The sequence below is a fragment of the Ochotona princeps genome, chromosome 19 (assembly GCF_030435755.1).
Source record: "Ochotona princeps isolate mOchPri1 chromosome 19, mOchPri1.hap1, whole genome shotgun sequence".
Taxonomy (NCBI): domain Eukaryota; kingdom Metazoa; phylum Chordata; class Mammalia; order Lagomorpha; family Ochotonidae; genus Ochotona; species Ochotona princeps.
The window spans coordinates 6,539,881-6,562,284 of record NC_080850.1 but is presented as its reverse complement, the minus strand read 5'-3'; the positions used below and the strand labels follow the sequence as shown (position 1 = coordinate 6,562,284).

At 55.2% G+C, this 22,404-nt stretch overlaps 1 protein-coding gene across 1 annotated transcript in view; it reads left to right on the top strand.

Annotated features, from left to right (window-relative positions):
* Window positions 1-22,404, top strand: part of FGF18 (fibroblast growth factor 18) — a 33,277-nt gene that overhangs the window by 5,081 nt on the left and 5,792 nt on the right. The window contains exons 3-4 of the mRNA XM_004587429.2: window positions 9,707-9,887; window positions 20,555-20,661. Of these exons, the coding sequence (XP_004587486.1) occupies window positions 9,707-9,887; window positions 20,555-20,661 (288 nt within the window). The remainder of the gene's footprint in view (window positions 1-9,706; window positions 9,888-20,554; window positions 20,662-22,404) is intronic.

Sequence of the window (22,404 nt, the reverse complement as noted above, 5' to 3'; positions counted from 1 at the left end):
CAGCAGGCTTGGGGCACTTGGATGGAAGGGTTGCAGGTGCAGCCTCCACCCACTGGGGAGCAATCCTGGGGATCCTGGGACCCTCCTGGGAGAGACCCACATTCTCTGAAGGAAGGTTGTGGGCATGGCAAAGTGGGGTGCAGGCTCACCAGGCCAGACAAGACGAGCATGGGGTGGTTGCAGTGGCTGCTGGGTGTTGCATTCTGTGTATCCTGGGTGCCTCTCCTGGCCACGCCCCACAGGCAGCCTTGGAATTAGGGCCGTCTGAGCTGTACACAGGAGGTCCGGAGGCACGCAGCAGTAGCTTTGGTTGCTGTTGCTCACACAGCAAGAGCCAGCTGTGGAGTTATGGGAAGGCTGAAGGAGGAGCCTCGGGAAGCCAGTTAGCTTCAGACTTTTGGCTGCGCCTTCCCTCGCCTGGGTGTCCTCGGCAGGTGACTGCACACCTCTGCATGTGGGAAACCTGCAAAAACCAACAAGGTGGTCCCTGCTTTCAAAGGGGAAGTGCATGGCTGGGACCTCTTACTTGCTCTTCTAGCTCCAACCCCTGTGTCTCTGACCTTGGGAGGTGCCTCGCCCCAGCTCCCTGTCCTTTCTTGGGGCTCTGTCACCTCTTCCTACTGTGGCTGAACTTGTTCTGTGTACCCCTCGTCCCAGGCCTCTCCCCTCCCCTGCACAGAGCATGGAGGGAAAGGTCACCGCGTGCAGGGCTGGGAGCAGGGTGAGGGGCTGGCCCTAGAGAGGACTCAGCCCTCCTGTCTGCACTTGGCATTTGAGCACGGGGATTTGTGGACCCCTTGGGCCTTTGTCACACTTGCTGGCGACCCTTTGCTTCGCTGCACGCCCTTGGAAGATGCTGCCGTGACAAGGGCAGGTCCAAAGCCAAGCGTCCCAGGGGCCTCTGAGCAGAAAGACTGACAGCATCCCTGGGTTCTAGGTCGGGCTGTGCCATGGCTCACCCACCTGAGTGTCGGCAGCCAAGCCACGTTGGGGTTGGAGAAGTTCAGGTTTGACTTCTGGCTGTGTTGCTTAGCAGCTGCTTGGCCCAAATCCCTTAGCCTGAAGCCCCTGGGCCTCGATTTTCCACATCTGTTAAGTGGGATCATAAGAAATGCCTCCTTCTTGAGGATTATGATGAGAATAAACGGGATATTGTGCATGGACAAGCCAGCACAGTGGCTAACACACAATAAATAGTGGAGTCCTAGTAATAGCTTGATCAGTTGTGCGCTGTGTGCATGTTAACTGCTTAGCATACAGCACAGTGCTGGAGAAAGCTGGGAGGGACACATTCCTCCACCAATCACAGTTAAGAATAGATAATCGCCGTCTCAGCATTGCTGGCTGTGTGGCCTTGGGCAAGGCCCTTGACCTCTCTGAGTCTCTGCTTCCATATAACGTGTGAAATAAAGATGATACCACTCCTTAGACCGGTGGGTGGGAGTCAGTGAAGACTAGTGGCTAAAGTCCTCACCTTGCTAGCACCAGGATCCCATATGGGTGCTGGTTCATGTCCTGGCTGCTCCACTTCTCATCCAGCTCCCTGCTTGTGGCCTGGGAAAGCAGTTGAGAATGGCCCAAAGCCTTGGGACCCTGCACCCGCGTGGGAGACCTGGGAGAATCTCCAGGCTCCTGGCTTCAGATCAATTCAGCTCTGACTGTTGTGGCCACTTGGGGAGCGAACCAGTGGACAGAAGATCATTCTCTGTCTTTGCTTCTCTCTGTAAATCTGCCTTTCCAATAAAAATAAATAAATCTTTACAGAGAGAGAGAGAGAGAGAGAGAGAGAGAGAGAGAGATCTTCCATCCACTGGTTCACTTTCCCTAAATAGCCATAGTCACCAGGGTTGGGCCAGGACAAAGCCAAAAACCTGCAGCTCTATCTGGGTCTGCCATGTGGGTGGCAGGGGCCCAAGCACTTGGGCCATCTTCTGCTGTGTCCCAGGTGCATCAGCATGGCGCTGGGTGGGAAGCAGAGCAGCCAGGGCTCAATCCAGCTCTCTGATACCAGATGCCAGTGCCCCAAGCGGCAGCTTCATCGGCTGTACCACTCCACTGGTTCTGGCAGCTTAATTTTCTACCCTCTCCTGTCCCATGCTGTCTTCTGAAGTCCCATGATGCTGTTGCCGTCTCTGATACTGGGCATTCCATTAGATTTCAGGTGGACAGATGGAAACTCGGGCTCTGGTTCCAGTCCCTTGGTCACAGCTGTGGGGTGGAAAGGGCTGAGCCTCCATTGCAGCTCGTTGTTCATCTGGGCACCAGGCAGGAAGTCACATCTCGGGTGCTGTAGGGTGAAGAAGAATGGTCCACTGGTAAGAACCTAGCCTGACTTCTGTGCGTTAGGTGTGTGTGAGCTGCAGTTAGGCCTCAGACTCAGGGTGTGTTGTAACCTGCCTGTCCTCTGCTCGTAGCATCCTGGCAGCCAACGAATGGAGGGCATGAAGTGGAGGGCTCCTAGGGGCTGAGGACCCAGTTGGAACCCCCACTTGGCCCATCTCCTGGTGCTGGGTGGGCCGGTTTCTTTGTCATTGATGGGGACTTAAGAAACTGAGAGTAAGTGTTGGGGAGCCAGAACTTAAGGACTTGGGATGCTCAGATGAGGCATCTTGAAGGGTTTAGGGGCAGGGGTGTAGTGAGAGGGCTAAGCTGTCGCCTGGGACTTCTGCACCCCATATGGGAGCATCTGGCATGCAGTCCCGCCTCTGCTTCACATCCAGCTGCCTGTTAACGCGCTCCCTGGGAGGCAGCAGGGGAGGCTCATGCAAGTGCTTGGGCCTTCACATCCACAGGGCACACTGGATGGAATTCCCAGCCCTTGTCTTTAGCCTGGCCCAGCCCCAGCTGATGTGGACATTTGGAGAAGATGGAAGATTTCTGTTTGTCTCCCTTAGGTCTCTGTCTCTCTGTCCTTCTGTTAGCATGTGGTAGGTTAAATTTCCATCTGCATGACATACCAAGTGCTGCTTTAAGTCCTGCCTGCCCTGCTTCTAACTCGGTCCTTTGCTAATACACCTGAGAAGGCAGCTCCAGTGCCTGGCTCTTGCCACCCACCAGGGAGCCAAGGAGTTGACTGCTGCCTTCTGGCTCTGGCTTGGCTTCGATTTAGTGGTTGTAGGTACTGGGGAAGTGAATCAGCAGATGGCAGATCAGTCTCTCCCTCTCTCTCATTCTTCCATCTTGCTCTTACTTCCTTTTTTTAAAGATTTATTTATTTTTATTGCAAAGTCAGATATACAGAGAGGAGGAGAGACAGAGAGGAAGATCTGCCTGATAATTCATTCCCCAAGTGACTGCAACGGCTGGTGCTGTGCCGATCTGAAACCAGGAGCCTGTGGCCTCTTCCGGGTCTCCCACACGGGTGCATGGCCCCAAGGCTTTGGGCCATCCTCGACTGCTTTCCCAGGCCACAAGCAGGGAGCTGGATGGGAAGCGGGACCGCCGGGATTAGAACTGGTGCCCATATGGGATTGCGGTGCATTCAAGGGCCACCGTGCCGGGCCCTTGCTCTGTATTTCAAATAAACTTTCTTTTTAAACAAAAGCCCTGAAACCAGGCTCCAATGTAAGAGAATCTTGCCAGTAAAGATGTTGCATTGAGTTAGGAAGTAGGAGCGATCCTGGTGAAAAGGGCTCTGTGAGCCAGTGTGCATACGTGTGTGTGTGTGTATGAGTGAAAACTGCTCCAGGCTCACACCTGGAAGCAGGGAGCAGCCCTGTGTGCTCAGGCAGCCTTGCCCACGTGAGTGGCTGCAGTGACAAGTGCAGGAATGAAGGTGATGGAGAAGGCCGTGGTGGGCACTGAATGCCAGATAGAATACAGGACGGGATTGATGTCTTACAGGGAGGAAGGCCTGCTCTGCCCATGCAGGCCCACCCAGGAGCTGGGACCAGGGCTTAGCCCAGAGGGGAAAGGGAGGCAGAACGAAGAGCAGGGGGTCTTCACTGGTTCCCACCCCCAGGCTGGCTCCAGGGTTGATACCCCTATTGACGATCTGTATGGAGGAGGCTGATGTATGGGCAGAGGGAGGCCGACCTGGGCCCCACCCCCACCCCACAGGGCCCCTCCCAGCTGATGGCTCAACCCTGCCAATCAATACATTGATAACCCTGGGAGCTTAATGGACAGGCTGGGGGTTGGGGAAGGGCCCTTTGTGGCAGCTGGAAGTTGGTCCTGGTTGAGTTGGGTGTGGGGAGTGTGACAGGGGAGGGGCCAGAGGCCTGGGCTGATGGCAGGGTGGGGCACTCATCATAGCCAAGCCCCGGTTATGGCATGCTCCTCTCGTCCTGCGCAGGACTGCCTGTTGGCCAAGGTTCTCAGGCCACAGAGACAAAGTTGGGCTCACGTCTCGGCTCTGTCCCCCTCCCTGGGATGCAGGTGGGCTCCTTAGCCTCTGTGGGTCACCCTTTGTCACCTGCAGGAAGACCTGGCAGGTGTATGGGTGCCTGGTGTTGACGGTGATGGTATCCCAGGGTCCCTGTGACTGGTAGTGGCCTTGGCACCCGACCCAGGCCGCTGTGGGAGGAACACCTGGGGATCTGCATTTCGGAGTAGAGAGGCGGGTGTGCCTTTCCCAGGGATGGTTCTGGAGTGGTGGAAGAGGTCTTAGGAAATCACTGTTGCCTCCTCTGCAGAAGGCAGGGGTGGGGGGCAGGAGCGGTGGAATGTGCTGGAAGTCTGTAGGCTGCCCCTCTTGGGGCCATCCAAATCCTCCCTTTCTGGGCACGTTGCCCCGAGCCAGGCACGGATTGCCTGAGACCTCAAGAATCGGAGACTTGGGCAGGAGTGAGCAGTGGACCCCACCATCCTCTTATCTTGGGGGAGAGTGCCAGGCCTCCAGGCCTTTTCCTGGTTAACATTCACATTCTTTCTTCCCGTGGCTGGTGTCCTCAGCCCATCCTGGAATTGGATTGTATTCCCTTACCTAGGGGCAGATATGCTCAGACCCATGGTAGATGTTGGGAAGCAAGTGCAGTGCTGAAAGGACCCACATTCTCCGTCAGTTCAGCGACCCTGATGACATGTGGGCGGATGCTGCATACAGTATGAGAACACTGGGCAGTGGGAAGCTGACATGCCAGGGACGGGGTGAGGACCGAGATTTCAGGATGCGACTCAGAGCAGTGCGCGGCTGCTGTATCCCAATCTTATTGGGATTGCTTATTATCTCCGAAATGTGCCGCTTCCTGTTTTCTCAGGAAAGGAGAAACAAAGGAGTGGCTATTGTTGCCCATAGCATCTTTTCTCTGAAATAAATGTTCCTTTATTTTAAAAAATTTTAAAAAATAATATTCAGTACATTTTAAAAAAAACATTTATTTATTTTTATTGGAAAGTCAGAAATACCGAGAGAAGGAGAGACAGAGAGGAAGATCTTCCATCCACTGATTTACTCCCCAAGTGACCGCAATTGCTGGAGCTGAGCCGATCTGAAGCCAGGAGCCTGGAGCCTCCTTTGGGTCTCCCATGCAGGTGCAGCATCCCAAGGGTTTGGGCTGTCCTTGACTGCTTTCCCAGGCCACAAGCAGGGAGCTGGATGGGATGTGGGGCTGCGGGATTAGAACCAATGCCCATATGGGATCTTGGTGCATGCAAGGCTACCGCTCCGGGCCCAGAAATGTTCTTTTCTTAAAAATATTTAGTTCTTTTTATTTGAAAGGCAAATTTGCAGAGAGAAGGAGAGAGAACGAGTCCTTCATTGGTTTGCTCCCTAGATGCTGCAATGGCCAGAGCTGAGCTGATCTGAAGCCAGGAGCCAGAAGCTTCTTCTGGCTCTTCCATGTGGGTATAGGCACCCAAGGACTTGAGACATTCTTTGTTGCCTTCCCAAGCCATATGCAGGGAGCTGGATTGGAAGTGGAGCAGTGGGGACTTGAACCGGTGCCTGCATGGATGCCGTGTGCCAGTCCTTCTCTGAAATCGGTATTCTAAACAATCCCTTTTTGCTGCTGAGAAAACGGAGGTTTAAAGAAATCCAGTGAGTCAGTGATTAGAAACAGAGCTGAGCAGCATGCCAGGTCATATGGGGTGTGTGCATGTGGTTGAGGTGTGGTGTGCTGTGTCTCGGGGGGAGGTGCAGGAGTGTCCCAGGAAAGAGGAGGAGGCCTCTACACCTGCTTCTCAGAGCTTCCAGTAGGTCTGTGCAGCCGGGGCAGCGTCTTCAGGCGCTATGGAATGCTGGAGGCTGTGGGATGCCCCAGGGGAGTGGCTGGCGGTGGTTGGACTCTGGAAGTTGGCACTTTTCGTAGCCCATAGCAGGTTTCCACCAAAGTGCCCAATTGAAGACTGGGAGTTAGGTGGGGCTAGGCCCTAGAAATGCCGTGCTGTGGATGGGGGAGCTAGGGCAGAGGTGTCGCATCATGCAGGAAGAGGGCCGACAGTGAGGCTGTGGGCAGAAGGCAGCCTGGCTCTGTCTCCCTGGGCGCCGTGTCTGGGTCCCATGCCTGGAGACCTGGGCACCTGGTGCCCAGGTGGCGTCTGGGTAGCTCCTGGAACGGGGAGTGAAGTTTTACAGCAGAGGCAAGCTCTTGGGGCGGGGGCAGGAAGAGGCTGGTTGGAGTCTCAGGTCACCCTGCTGTGGGAAAAGATGCTCTGATGAAAACATGAAGTCTTCAGATCTGGTGGTAGGGTGCAGGGAGGCGGTGGGGTGACCGAGGCCTCTTCCCTCTGGAGAAGGACATGTCCCTTGTGTACCAGCCTTCTCGCCTCGCCATTCAGAGTCACAGCATTCAATTTGTTTTTTTCTTAATCTCACTGCGGCTTTTCAGCACTTCAATCATCGTGCACCTGCAGGATGTTAGGCAGGCAGACAGAGGGAAAGCCCTTGAAAACAATCTCTCCGCCCGCTGGCTTCAGCACAAAGACTAAGTAATTTGTCTGCTTCTTGGCTAGCAGGCAAGGAGGGACAGTGGGTTCTAGCAGCGGACCCTTGTACTCAACTGGCATCTGCTGCAGTTCTGTGGCCTCAAGGGTCTTATCTGCAAAATGGGCTCACTCATGAGGATGAATGGGGCATTAGAGGAGGTGCCTTAGAGGGGGACAGCTAGAGGACAGCTCAGCAGTCAGGAGCTTCAGGATACCTCCATGGGGCATTCTGCTTGGGGGTGCAGTGAGGGCTGAGGCTCATGATGGCTTCCGGGAGTCCCTCACTCTTCACTGTTAGCCACGGCCATTTGGCACACACCTGCTAATCACCTCTTTGGCAGGGGTAAAGAGATGAACAGGACAAGCTGGAGTCTGCAGATGATCAGCAACTGCCATCGGATGTGTACTGGGAGATAGGGGCCAGCCAGAGCTTCCAGAGAAGCCCCCTGAAAGCAGGTGGCGACAGGGTGCTCCAGGCTGTGCAGAGAAAGGGCTGGCGTGGCTTAGAGGTCTGGCTCTGACCCGGGGCTACTTCTTGCCACCTCTGTGTCCAGTGGAGGCCACTCCCTGAGGAGCTGGTCTGGCCCTGGAAGGTGGCTGAAATGTTAGGAAGATGGCAAGATGGGTCATGCTGTCCACATCCTGGGGAAGGACCCCCCCGATAGCTCCTTCCGACCCTGGATTACCCCGCTGCCTGTGTCCAGTGGGCCAGGGAGAAAATCATTAATGGAAGGGCAGTTTCTGGGGCGGGAGCATGCCCCTTGGGGCCCCAGAAGGGAGGAGATTGGTTTGACCTCTGGTCGATAAGGTCTCCTGTGAGCAGGAGGAGAGTTGGAGGACAGAGAGGGAGGCTGGGCGCCTGGCCTTGGGGGAGGGGCCGGCGCCAGGCCACTCCAGAAGTCATCCCGGGACGGTTAGAGGGAGACCAGGGGTCTGGGCTGTGCAGGACAAATAGCCAGCAGGTATGGACCTTGAGAGCCCCAAGGGAAGTCAGGTGGGTGCCAGGGGTCAAATCCAGACTGTGATCACCATGGTTGGCAGGCTGCTGTTAGCACATGGCTTTATAGTGTGTTTGGGGATGGTGGCAAGGGCTCTGCAAGACAGTACATCCCCATATAGATGGGAAGTGCAGGGGTGGGGGCTTACCTTGCCATGACCCTGTTCATTCAGCAGTGGAGTCTCAGCCGCCTCGCCTGAGGGGCAGAATGATGCTTCTGGCTTGGGAAGGATAAAGGATATAGACCTCCTGAAATACCTGTGGGCCCCAGGTCCAGGTGGGAGTACAGGTGCAGGTGAGCCTGGGAACAGAGATGTGGGCCACCCTTGACCTTGGGAGCCCATAGTTGAGGGGTGAGACAAATAACCCGGGCAGCCAGGGTCCCAGAAGTTCTGTGACGGGCCGGGCAGGGCCATATCCTGGTGTTGTGTGCCCAGCAAGATGCCACAGAGAGCTGGTCTGAGAGAGTCAGAATGCTGTTCCCAGCCAGGCTTCAGGAACTGCTCAGCTCTGTGGTTTCCAGATGGGGTGGGTGGCACGCTATCCGCAGGACATAGGGAAGCCTGCCAGCTATGGATGGGGTGACTAGATTCCAGGGGTTTTTGCAGCATCCATTCATTCAACAGGTGTTTGTATTTCTGCCCTGTCAGCTACTGGGGGACATCAGCAGCCAAAGAGAGAGAGAGAGAGAAGGGGAGAGAGAGTCACGGAGACAGTAGAGTGCACTGCAGGCTGTTGGGGACTGAGAGCTGTCACCGGAGTAGATGTCAGGATCACAGATGCTAGGAAGGAACACGAAGAAGCTTGGTTGAAGTGTGAAGAGTGGGGGAGGTAGTGGCTGCCTCATAAAGAGAAGGGTCCTGGAGGGGGAGCTGGGGTGAGGAGAGCAAAGGGTGGAGAGACAGAAATGGGCATTCCTGGGTACCAGGTTAGGCTGGGGGGGAGCTTTCCTGGGAACCGGGTAAGGCTGTGGTGGGGGCATTCCTGGGCACCAGGTTAGGTTGTTTCTTGGGATGCCCATCTTTGTCCCACCTGACCACCTGCTTCTTCATGCATCCCATCCAGTTTCCTGCTGATGTGCCTCTGGGGTGGCGGGTGGTGGCTCAAGTGTGGGTGGGTTCCTGCTACCTGTGTGGGGGATCTGTATGGGGCCCTCGGAGTCTGACTTTAGCCTGGTCCTGCTGTGGGTATTTGGGAGCGTGAACCTGTGGATGGATAGAAGATTCCTCTCTCTCTCCGTCCCTTTCAGACTTTCAAATAAATACATAAATCTCAAATATTGGAAGGAAGGAAGAAAAAGGAAAGAAGGAAGCGGGTAGAGAAATCATCGGCTGGCAGTGAGGGTAGGCCGGAGCGTGTGGAGCAGGGTGCCACCAGGGCACGAAGTGATGGACAGATGGGAGTTGGTGAAACCAGAGAAGGCTTCCTGGAGAATGTGATGGAAACACACTAGACCTCCTGGGGACAGGTGGGAGATATAAGGCGAGGGCTGCTCCCTGAGGGCCTCAGGGGGTGCCTGTTGGCAGCGGTGAGCACAAGGACCCCTTGGAGGCTGGCAAGGGACAAGTCCCAGTGGACACTCCCTAGGAGACCCTCCAGGCCCCCTGCTTCCCCAGGAGCCTCAGTGTGTGTCTGTGCACTGGTGCCACCAATGTTCTTGCTTTGCCGGGAGTGAATCTGAGGCAGAACATCGCTGGTGTCCAAGGTCCCATGAGTGTGGGCTGAAGCCTGGCCCCAGAGGCCCTCCTGTTCTCTCCCCACTGTGAACATGGCTGGTTCGTTGCTCACAGCACAGGTCCTGGCGCATCCCAGCATGGCTCACTGTGGCTCTTTTCTCCTGCCCAGGTACTGGCGGCCGAGGAGAACGTGGACTTCCGCATCCACGTGGAGAACCAGACGCGGGCTCGGGACGATGTGAGCCGTAAGCAGCTGCGGCTGTACCAGCTCTACAGCCGGACCAGTGGGAAACACATCCAAGTCCTGGGCCGCAGGATCAGCGCCCGCGGCGAGGACGGGGACAAGTATGGTATGTGCCAACCCCTCCTCTTGCCCCAGGAGTACAAATCCCAGCCCAGCTGGGCCCCTGGCTGTGCAACCTCGGACCTCATTTTCCTTGATTTGAGGCTGTGATGGTGAAGCCTGGGATAGCCCATTGGGAGTGCCGTCTAGGAAGTGGTCTCATTGCTGAATGCCTATCTATAAGGCAGGCGTCTATTAGGGCTCCCCAAACGATGCCCTAATCCTGGTGTGCACTACCTGTGCTCCACCAGCCCCAAGTTCAGACATTTCCAAGGGCGGGAGCTGCTGGGTTGTGCTTTGTGGATGATGCTGCTGGCAGGTGCACGTTGTCCCGGCCTGTGTGTGTGTGTGTGTGTGCTGCTTGCTGTGAATGCCTGTGTGACAAGCCGAAGCTTGTGACCTGCCAGACACAAACACTCTCAACCCCATGGTCCCCTTGGCCTGCCCTTGACCTGAAAAACTGCCTGGCCCTCCTCTGGGCTGTTGGGTACTCTTATCTGCACCCCCGGGCTGCCTCTGCAAGGCATCTTAGCTCCTTCCATGTCTCCAAGGGCCCTAGGCAGCGAGTGGAACAGGACTACAGCTTCCCAGAGCTGAGCTGGGGGTGGGGTGAAGGGGAAGCAGTGGCCATGACAGAAGCTGAACAAATACTCAGCATGCAGGCAACAGTTTTAAAATCACTAGGCAGGAAGTACCCAGGCTGCGCTGTTCCCACCGTGGGCCAGGAAGGCACCTGTGCTGGCCCAGGGCTGGCTTCTCAGGTACCAGTGAGGGGCCTGGAGTGGGGTGGGGCTGTGGGTGGCCCAGGCCCCAGTGGCAGCAGTGGTGATGGTGGTGGCAGCAGGCCTGCTAGTCTTTGACGAGGCCTTGGCACTCCTGGTGTGATCCTGTCCGTAAGCCCCTGCCTACCGCCGTCAGGATGTGTGACAACAAGACAAATAATTCCATGGCTCTTTTATTCTAGACACCATTTATTTTCCCTCCGCCCCAGGGCGGGACTGACCTCATGGTAGGGCCTGAGCATGGCAGCTGCATCATCGCAGGGGCCAGGCAGGGCTGGGCCACGTTCTGGCCTCCCGCACCTCCAGGCCAGCTGCCTCCTGCCCATCACTCTTCCTGGCCGCCATTCCCCTCCCTTCTTCTCTCCCTTCTTCCCTTCCCTGTTCTGCCCTTACCCTGTCCCTTCTTTGTTTTGACTCTGACCCCCCCCAGCTTCTTCACTGATCAGTTTCCCTCCTCCCTACCTCTCCCAGGCTCTCCACTGGTTTCCTCTGCATGGCCTCTGCAGCCACGGTGCCCTGGCTGCCTGCCCTAGGTGCTGACTGTCCCTGGGCTCTGCTGTCCGCTTGCTGCCAGGGAAGGGGCAGCTGGCTGGCCGCAGCGGGAGAAGCTGCCCTGTTGGGGGTTCCCTGGAGCTCTTGCTGGCCCCTCCAGGCTAGGAGATGATGGAGGGCGGGGAAGGATGGGTGGGGGAGGGGGAGGTTACACTCCAGTCTGAACCATCTGTCCCCAACCAGAGCTGGGAGGCAGGAGCTGGGGAAGGCTTTGCGCCGGGATGGAAGGATGGACATAGCAGGCCTCCTCACTTTGCCTCTGCTGGGCTGGGAGCTCAGGGCATCTTGGCTGCTGTGTGACTTCAGATGAGCCCTCTGCCATCTCTGGGCCTGAAGTTCTCATCCATGAAGCATAAGGCTGGCACTAAGAGCCTTGCTTCTTAGAACTGAGTGTGCACCTGAGTTAGTGAGGGCACTGGACAAAATGCTGATGTGGATTCAGTGGGATGGCCCCCACTGGGAGGGTGCAGGTGCGGGGGAGCTAGCCTGTCGAGTGCCACACCTGCTGGTCAGTCATCACACTCTTTTAAGGAACATGTTCCTCAACGCTGCACACCCAGAGCAACGTGAAGGCCTTAGGGCTGCTCCATTTAAATGGCACATTAGAAACACAGATGAGGCCAAGGGACCCCATCTGTGAGCCCTGGGAGAGGAAGTGAGACAATGGAACCAACTGAGGCTTCCAATCTAGATGATCAATACAAATATTATTGGGAGGGTGATTTATGTGGCCACTCGGGGCAGGAGAAAGATGGGGTGGGGAGACCTGCCTTGCCCTCGGGGAGGGGCCACCTGGAGAACCTCAGGGACCAGCTCCCCCATCCTCTCTTGGGGCTGGTTCTGGCTGAAAGCTGTGTAGCTCTAGATGCGTAATGTTCACGGAGTTAGAATGGTGTCCTTTTATAAGCTGTGGTCTCAGAACTTCAGGCAGCACAGGATCCCTGCAGAGTCCTGGTGTCTGGCATCTCAGAGTGGCGGCTAGAGAACATGAGGTCTTTGTTGGACGGCAGACTCGAGGCACAGGGCCCCTTGGCCTGGCTGAGCTGGGTGGCCCTTTGGTGGCAGGTGCAGGGTGTTCCTGGGGCTCCTGACCTTGGTGTTCTGCGAAAAGGTCTCCCTGTGCACAATGGGAACCATGAGGCTGAGCTGCTCCAGGCCTGGGCTCCAGGTTGGGGATTGTGACAGCTAGCTGAAAGACTGGGGGAGCTTAGATTGGGGTGTCTGGCAGGCAAGGGGCCAATGGGGAGGTTTCCATCAGCTGCCCCTGCTTGCTCTGGGACGAATCAACAGCGCTGGACCATGAGGTGGGACCCTGCAAAGCCTAGGGCAGGACTCTGCAGCTTGGGGTTCGAGTGAGGATCAGAAGGCACCCCTTGCCTCCAAGGTTGATTCCCCTAAGCCTGAGAGTTGAACGCCTTACTTTCTGTCTGTGGGAAACCAGGCTGCCAGAAAGCAGGGCAGGACTCAGAATGGGAGGGTTTGGGGCCAGGTTGGGGTGTTGTGCTAGCTGGGGAGGTGGGGTTCCAGGGCAGAGCCTATGGATGCTGGTAGAATCTGACAAAATTCAAGTCTTGGTAATTGGTTCTTTAAGATTTGTTTATTTATTTGAAAGAGGAAAGAGAGAGAGAGATCTTCCATTTGCTAGAACCCAAGCACTTGACCATCTTCTGCTGTTTCCCAGGCACAGTAGCAGGGAGCTTGATCCGAAGCAGAGCAGCAGGACTCGAACCTGTGCTCTGATATGGAAAACTGTTGCCGTCCTTGGCCCCTCAGACCAGGAGTTCTATGAAAGGTAGTGACCTTGCTTCTGACCATGGACCTTATGTTTAGGATAAAGTCTCCTTAGACTTGAGTAAAATGTGTGTCATTGGAGGCCACGTGGCATGGCCATGGGGGCAACTGTGTGGGGTCTTTCAGGGTTTCTGATGGTCTGGTGCGAAGGGTGAAAAGGGATTCCCAATGTCCTCATTCTGGTCCTCACTGGGGTACTGCTTGTGTGGCAGAGGCCACAGGGACCCCTGTCCTTTCTGAGTCGTTCCCCTCCCCGCCCCCATGGTCCAATCTGAAGAAACATAGGCTGTGTCATACCACTACCCTTACAATTGAAGGCTGGTCCTTAGGTCAGCCGGCAGGGGCTGTTGTTGCCAGCTCCTGACACTATGACCTTGTCCTTGCTTTCGTCCTGGTGGTACCCAGTCGCTCAGCTGCTCTTGTGCTAAGCAATGCTGTCCTCCTGGATGTCTTCCTGATTTGCTCCCCCTCTGTGTGCATATGCAGCCTTCTGCTCTGCCCACTCTCAGAGACTCTGCATCCCAGTCCCCTGCCAGGCTTGCTTCCCTACCTATCCTGTCCTCACAGATGGAGGCTTTGTCTTGCATAGAGGTGCTGCTGTGTGCTAGAACCAACAAGGGCCTGGGCCCCAGTGTGCATGTGAGTGTGTGTGTGTGTGTACGTGTGTGCACCTGACATGCTCCCCTTGGTTACTGGGCACAGAGTTCAGCCTGCAGTGGTACGTGGGCGATGCTTGCTGTTCCCTGCCCGCACTGTGCTATGACGACAAGGGTGACCCGCAGGCCAGCACAGACGTGTACATATCATGGCCCCCTGCCTGCCTGCCTGCCTGCTGAGCCCACAGATTTTGTCCCCTGTGAGGAGCAGGGCCACCCACGCTTCACTGACCCCGGGGCTGAAGTGGCTATGTGAGAGCCCCAGTGAGGATGACAGATCGCTGCTGATCGATGCTATTGATTACCCCTCCTCCTGTCTCGTTTCCTGTGTAGCTAGTGTATCTCCTTGGGGGAACTTTAAGAGAAAGGCAAGTGTGGCCACTGGGGAGCAGAGAGATGTGTCTCGCAGAGCCACATCTCCCTTCCCCTGCCCTACGGCTTTCCTCTCCCCGCCTTTCCACCTTCTGAAGAGAGGGAGGGAGGCAGGACGGATGTGCTGTGACCTCCAGTGCCTTTTGTGGCCAGGACATTCCCTCCCTGGAGGCCAGTGCCTAGAGAGCTCTGTCAGCACTGGCCTGGTGGGGGTCTGCTGGCTGCCTTGCGCAGCCCGCAAAGGGCCCAAGGTGGGTGCCCGCTGTGCCCAGCTTCTCCTTGGCTCCCATGCTCTGTCCAGCTTGGTCCTCCTGGGTTCCTCCATTTGAGTCCTGTCGGCTTGGGGATGTTTCTCTCTACAGACCTCTGGGTGCCTGTCGTTTCCACTGTCTCTGAGACCTAGGCTCTCCTATGGGACACTGGCAAGCTGTGTCACCAAGCTGTGCAGATGACAACCTTACTGTTTTCATCTGTTAGAGTAGCATCACTCTTTTTTTTTTTTTTGATGTATGATTCCATTTATTTGAATTACTGGAGCAGGCCAGCTACCCTTTGATAGATACATGCATATGGGAAAAACACACTAAAAAGCCAAACAAGAAAACATAATGAGTCAATAAAAAGGATGATATATATATATTCATTAAATCTGACAATTGTACATAGCACTTTTACATGTCATTTTATAAAATCAGATTTTCATTAAAATGGTATCCAGATAACTGCATAACAATATAATTTTGTAGTAAGAAAGTTTTTAACAATGAAATCAGAAACCAACTAAAATGTATATAAAATGTTTGTAACTTTTTTTGCATTTTAGTAAAGAACGCATTCATTAATAAACTGCTGTCAAGACTGTTAATTGCAATTTTCCAAAATGAGTTGCTAGAACAGCTTACATACTCAAAATGCAATGGATATAAAAACATCATGTGATGATGACTATTTTGAACATTAGATGTAGTAAAATTGTTAAAATTTACATAACCTTCATCTTAAACATCTTTTTTTCTTGGTCTTCATTGTTAAAGGCTGAGTAGCATCACTCTTTAAACCCTCATAGGGTTGCTGGGAGCATCTGATGAGCCAGACTATGCTCTGACTCTTAAAACACAGGTCCGTTATTTTGGGTCAAGGGAATATTTGCTTTTATTACTAACTTTTTAAATAGTGGATTTTTTAAAAGATTTATTCATTTTTATTGCAGCCAGATATACAGAGAGGAGGAGAGACAGAGAGGAAAATCATCCGTCCGATGATTCACTCCCCAAGTGAGCCGCAACGGGCTGGTACGTGCCGATCCGATGCCGGGAACCTGGAACCTCTTCCAGGTCTCCCACGCGGGTGCAGGGTCCCAATGCATTGGGCCATCCTCGACTGCTTTCCCAGGCCACAAGCAGGGAGCTGGATGGGAAGTGGAGTTGCCGGGATTAGAACCGGCGCCCATATGGGATCCCGGGGCTTTCAAGGCGAGGACTTTAGCCGCTAGGCCACGCCGCTGGGCCCAAATAGTGGATTTTTGAAAGAAAAAAAGATTTATTTATTTGAAAGAGTTAGAGAGGGGTGGGGGAGAGATATCTTTTTTCTGCTGATTTACTTCCTAGATGGCCACAATGGCCAAGGCTGCACCAAGCAAAGGCCAGGAGCCAGGAGCTTCTTCCAGGTCTCCCATGTGATTGCAGGAGCCTAAGCACTTGAGCCATCTTGTGCTACTTTCCAGGTGCATCGGTAGGGAGCTGGGTCAGAAGTGGAGCAGCTGGGACTTGAACTGGCTCTCTTATGGGATGCTAGCAGAAAAGGAGGCAGCTTATCCATTATATCACAATGCCAAATTCTAAAGTAATTTTTGTCTTTTATTACAGAGATTCTAGGGACATGGGCAGGAGGGACTACAGGAGATTGCATAGCCCTGTGTTGCTTCTCAGATCTTTTATCTTCACTTTTCTTTTTTTCCCTTTGCCCCGATGCTGAAAAAGGGAGTGAGCCCTTGGTGCTTGCTTCGCTGCTGACCTGCAGCCGTGAGCAGGCACTGGGCTCCTGCTCAGCCCTGGGTGTGGGGACTGGCAGGACAGGGTAGGGTAGGGTTGGGGGGACCGGCCCTGTGGGCCCTTGTCTCAGGGTAGCTCGCCAGCTGAGGGCGCGCTGCCCCCCTGGTTCTGGACCAGATCACCAGCTCTCCCTGCCTCCTCCCCTGTGGCTGGAGCCAGCTCTGGATGCTCCTGGGAGCTTCTCCATCTCAGTATGGGCTCTTTAAATGTCTTCCATGGCACCAATCCCCTCACTGTCTTTTACAAATACAGCTGGGTGTGGGATAGGCCCCCATTTTATGGCTGTCCACGCACGGGCTTCTGCCTGCAAAGGTGCCAAAGGGAAGATGCTCTGCCCCAGTAACTTGTGTCCATGTACTTCCCCAGGGTAGGGATGCCTGGCTTGGCTTGCCAGGATTTGGACTTTAGTTCCATCTCTGTGTGACTGTGGGATCCCAATGAGAACCGGAAGCTCACAGGATTACTGGGAGGCTTGGATGATGGACGGCAGCAGGAGCGGTGGCCAGCATGTTGTAAGCTCTGCATGTGTGTGGGTTGCCGCTGACACTTAGTAACAGGAAGCCTTAGTGGTCACCTGGTTCCAGCCCAGTTAGGGCTGTCTGCCACTGAGACCAGGGGCGCAGGGAAGGGTGTGAGCCCAGGACTGCGACAGGTGGTATGAGTGATGACAGGGGTCAGGTGTATCAAAACCTTTGAGGGTGGCACCTGTGTTAACCCTGGCCTTCTCTACCGTGTGTGTGTGTGTGTGTGTGTGTGTGTGTGTGTGTGTGTGTGTGTGTGCGTGTGTGTGAGAGAGAGAGAGATAAAGAGAGAGAGAGCTATGTGGTTCACTCCCCACATAGCTGCAACAAGTTGGGGTTGAGCCAGGCTGAAACCAGGAGCTGGGAACTCTGTCCAGATCTCCATACAGGTGTCAGAGGCCCAAGCACTTGAGCTGTCACCAGGAAGCCAGATTTAGGAGTAGAGACCCCAATATGGGATGAGAGCACCCAAAGTACTGTCTTCTTCTTTTTTTTAAAAAAAAGATTTATTTATTTTATTACAGTCAGATACACAGAGAGGAGGAGAGACAGAGAGGAAGATCTTCCGTCCGATGATTCACTCCCCAAGTGAGCCGCAACAGGCCGGTGCGCACCGATCCTGTGCCGGGAACCAGGAACCTCTTCCAGGTCTCCCACGCGGGTGCAGTGTCCCAAAGCTTTGGGCCGTCCTCAACTGCTTTCCCAGGCCACAAGCAGGGAGCTAGATGGGAAGTGGAGCTGCCGGGATTAGAACCGGCGCCCATATGGGATCCCGGGGCATTGAAGGCGAGGACTTTAGCCGCTAGGCCACGCCGCCGGGCCCCCGAAGTGTTGTCTTAACCAAACATTTCTTGTGCACTAAGACTGACTTACTGGTCATTTAGTAGGGCTGGGCATTGGCCCAGTGAGTCAGTCAGAGAAGTTCTCATCCCAGGGAACCTTCTGCGAGGCAGGCAGTCAGCAGGTGAGCCCTGTGTTGTTGTTGTTGTTGAGAAGAGGGCATAGAAAAGGCAGTGCAGTGTGATCAATCATGGGAGATGGCCTGGAGGAGGTGGCATTTGTGTGGCAACCTAGGCATGAGGGAGCTACCACGGAAAGTTCTGGACAGAGGGAAGCAGCAAATGGGAAGGCCCCGAGGCAGGAGTGTGTGAAGCTGTGTCAGAAGAGGAGGAGGCCGTGGCTGGGCTGGCCCAGGGGGGACTGTGGGGGTGGGAAAGGAGTATAGATTTTCTTTGAAGTAATTTTTATAGTAGAGTGGAGAAAGTTTCAAGGAAGTTCTTGAAAGTGACATTTGCATCGGGCTGGTGCCTGGGTTGCTGCGAGTGGCCTGGGGCAGGAGCTGGAACTGCTCAGGTCAGAGGTCTGATGAGAGGAGAGAGATGCTGAGTTGCCTGCAGGTACTGGGAGCTGAGCCTCTGAGGCTTCTGGCTCCTGAAAGGGGGAAGTGGTTTCACAGGCCAGAGAAGCTGAGGACCAGGCAGGCTCTGGAGTGAACCTGGGCTGGGTGGAGTCTTCCCCCTCTCTCTCCCCCCTCCTCCTCCACCTTTCCCTCCTCTCTCTGAGAACTGCTATGCTATGGCTCCCCAAAGACTTGACATAATTCTGGCCCGGCTCCCTGCTCATGATGTCATGCACCAAGCGGAGTCTTGGTCGGCCCATCGCAGGCTGCGGCCAGTCGGAGAGAACAGACTGTCGGCTCCCCTGGAGCGGGTCTGTGGGCCCAGACCCTCCCCAGGCTCAGAGGCGGTGGGGCGGGGGTGGTGGGGTGCGGCTCATCAGCTCTGCTGTGCACACACCAATGCGCACGGGCCAGTTCTGCCCCAGGCTTGGGCCCTTTGCAGAGGCGGGGGCTTCCTGCTGCGACTCTGGCCCCTGGGTAGTATAGGGGGAAGGAGGGGGTTGTGTTTAGAGACCTCTCTTTGGGAGCCCCCAGGGCAAAGGGGCAGGCCATCCTGATAGCTGGAAGGCCTGCCTAGCTTCAGTTTCCTGTACTGTAAAATGCAGATAAGACACTTGGCTTGGTCGGGCTCTCATGCACTGTAAGCAGGTGCAGCTCAGGAGTCATTGGAAGGTATTTTCCGATGCATGTCCCAGTGTGAGATGCCAGACACCCTGGAGGACACTGGGGAAGCTCTGGTCAAAGCACAGGACCAGCAGGAACTGGGAGGCAAATTCCATTCTACCTCATGCCCTTGTGCACACATCAGGTCCCCACCCCCCAAACTGTGTTTCCATAGTGTTTTTCTATTAGGAAAACTACCCAGTTTTGTAGTTTTTAGCAAACTAAGAGCGTGATGCCAAGTTTTCCCTTCCCCCAACCTCCAAGAACAGGGAGCTTAAGCAATTTGCAACATCACTTTGTGCAGTCCTGAAGATCAAGGTTTATGTCCATTTTGAAGGTGCATCAACTGAGGCTTAGAAGCAGATCTGTTCATTCCGAAGGCCTTATCAGAAACTCTTGGAAGAGTCCTGACCTGTGTAGTGGGGCTTGAGCTCTGTGATGAGATGGAGGGAGAAGTCACAGAGATGCTGTGCTGTCTCATGCCTGGGACATAGCCAACAGAGGAAATCACAGGGATTAGAATGAAAGGGCAGTGGGGTTGCATCCCCTGACCCTCAGTGTGTCCTGGGGATGGGGGAAGGCAAGGAAATGAACACGCCTCTCCTTGTTTCTAGAATTACCGAATTCTTGTTGGATCTTTAAATTTTATGTAAATTCTTCTTTGCTTTTCCCTCGGAAAGGTGGGGATCGTATTTTAATTAGCAGTGGTGTCCAAGGAGGGTTAGATTCATTCTTGGAAATTGTGCCTTCCAGATGGTTGTAATTTTCACAGCAGGCACTGGGGTCTATATATTTGTAAAGAAAAATAATTAAGATCCTAGGTCGAGCATTTTAGGAGTACCGAGGTACCTTCATTGTGGCTCCAAGAACATAAGCACGCTAAGGCATCTGGGGCTAGGATTCTTGTTATTGGAGAAGCGAGTCCCTTGTCACTGACCTTAAACTTTTGTGGGTGCGGGAAGGGCAGGTGCAAAGAAGCAAAGCGGTCAGGGGAGGGAATGTGAGCACAGCACGGGGAGGGGGAAAGCCACAGCTCAGGAGAGCAGCTTTGGTGGGGAGTGAGGTGGGGGTGGAGAGGTGGTGCTGGGGACCCAGGCCCAGGGACAGCACCATACTAGGGTGCAGCAGGTACAAGCCATAGTTGCTCTTTGGCCGCTCAGGGCTTTGGGGGTCAACACTCCATCTCAGGGTTGGGGATGGCTCTTTGGAACAGGAGTGTCTTCCAAGGAGTTTCTTGGCCTGGACCAGGGAAAACTGTCTTGCGTGGAGTTTCTGGGCTCCCCAGCCTTGAACTTTGTTGGTTACTTTGACTGAGGAAAGTGGGAGAATACAGCTTGCGGTAGCTAGGATGGAGGTGGCAAGGGGGCATGAGCAGGGGGTCAGGTGTCTGCCCTGGGGGGAAGTGGCCCGGGAGCTTTTGGAGGAGGTAGCTGTTGTCCCTCAACACAGGATATGTGTGCCTGTGTGCCAGGTGCGTACATGCTCACACTCACACACAACATGTATACACATGTATGTAGGTGCACACACATGTGTTTATATGTGTGTGTGCCTGCATGCCTGTGCACCTGTCTGTCCCTTGGTTCCAGGCCTCTCCTTCCTCTGGGGTCTTGGCTGTCTTGCTTTGAGAAATGGGGCTGAGCAGCTGTGTACCTTGATGCTGACGCAGCAGAGGGTGAAAGGGGCAGACTCTCCTACTACGGGAGCCATCTGGGAGCCTCCATCTCCACTGCTGCCAGGACCCAGTGCTACCTCCAAGGAAATCCCCCTCATCCCCTCAACCTCCTGGGCTGGGGTGAGGGACCACACCATTGAGCCTATAGACCAAGCCATTGTTCATTGCCCCTGGTTAAAAAGCGTATGTTGTTTTTCCTCTGCCTTTCGAAGCCCAGCTCCTAGTAGAGACAGATACCTTCGGTAGTCAAGTCCGGATCAAGGGCAAGGAGACGGAATTCTACCTGTGCATGAACCGCAAAGGCAAGCTCGTGGGGAAGGTGAGTGATGGGCCGCAGTGTCCGGCAAGCTTGGGGTCCCCCCTTGAAGCCCTGGGGTCCTGGGACAATGTGACCAGGGCCCTTTTAACCCCAAAGGGAAAAGAGATTCGGTGAGTGAGCAACACACACACACACACACACACACAGTCACCAGCTGCAGTTGAGGGAGAGGGAGTGTGAGTACCAGGGAGCCCCACTGCCATCTCTTGCCTTCACCCCATTCACCCCAGGGCCACCATTCCCTTGAGCACAGAGGGCCCTGAGCTTCCTGGGGATGTGGAGCTCTGTCCTGCTCATGAGCAGCTGAGCCCTAGGGAGCAGGGGCTGGAGTGAGCAGGGGAAGTGTCCAGAGCCCTCTACCTTGTCAGCACCTGACCTAAGGGTTCTAGCATTTTAGGAAGACCATGGAATTCCAGCACAGGCAAGGGATTTGAATACCCAATCTTGGGTGGTACATGTGGGAGTGGCGTGGGTGGGTGGGGGGCGTTAAGGCCTCTGGGGCTGCCACTCTGCTGTGACCCCTCTCTTCTTGAAGGTCATGCCTTTGGCTCCCGTGGGCTGATGTCAAGGGCAAGGTGGTAGTGGTTGTAGCTCTGTGTTGAGGTCATGCTTTCTGTCCCCTTCTACTCTACTCACTCCCCTGTGGCCCGTTCTGACTGGTAAGGAATGCCACTTGTTTGGGGTAACATTTGGGGGATGGGGGAACAGGTGGCCACAGCCTTGCCAAAGCCATGATTTTGCTTTTAACTAAATCTCAAATCTATCAACTCATGCCCAGGTGGCTGGGGAGTGTGGAACAGCTAAGATGTTGTCACCGTAATATTTTGGAGGATACCCCAAAAGCAGGGATAAATTGCTAATAGTAAAAGGGAACACTCATCCGATAATTTGAGCACTTATTTTTTTGCCAGTCATTGAGCAAAGAAAAAAAAATGTTAAAAAAGACCACCCTCCTACTACCAGCCCCTTTCATAGATGGGAAAGCTGAGGCCTGGCCACACCCTGGCCCAGGTCTCACACGAATGCTAAGGTGAGATTCAGAACCCAGGTTGGCAGGAAAAGGTTCCAGAGGCACTACCCATAGCAAGCAAAGCGGCTCAAAGAGCAAAATAATGGCGATCCTGAGAGCGTGGTCCGGGGCCCAGGAGTGGTTTCAATTAGTGATTCACTCTGGGCCGTGGCGGGGCCGGCGGCCGGCGCGGGGTCGGGGCCGGGGCCCGGGCCGGGCGGGGCGCCCGGGGGCCCCCCCAGGCCTGGACGGCCGCTTCCTGCGGCGGCCCGGCCCGGCCCGTCCCGCGTCAGGCGCTTTGTTCTCCTGCCCGCCCGGGCTGGCTCCCAGACCCGACCTGCCTGGGGTTTGGGGCGCGCTTCCCTCCGGCGCGGCGCCCGCGCCCGGTGCCCACGCGCCCGCCCGGCGGCGCGGTTCCCGGCATCCTGACCCCAGGAGGGTTCGCCCTCCCGGGTCACAGGAGCAGCCCCAACCCGGGCCGCTCGCCGCCGCCGCCCGCCGGCTGGCCGGGACGCTGAGTCACTGCTTCCACGGGAGTCGGCTCCGGTTTCCTGCCCCTCGGCATGAGTTTTGGGGACGGTTCAGCTGGCGCAAGCAGCGGTGATGGTGAGGGGAGGCTGGCCCGGGCCCCTTGCTGTTCCTGGCTCTCCCACGACCACCGACCCCCTATCCCTGGCCTCTACCCCCTTTCCACCTTCCCGCTCCATCCCTGCAGGCCCCTTTCTCCTGGGCTG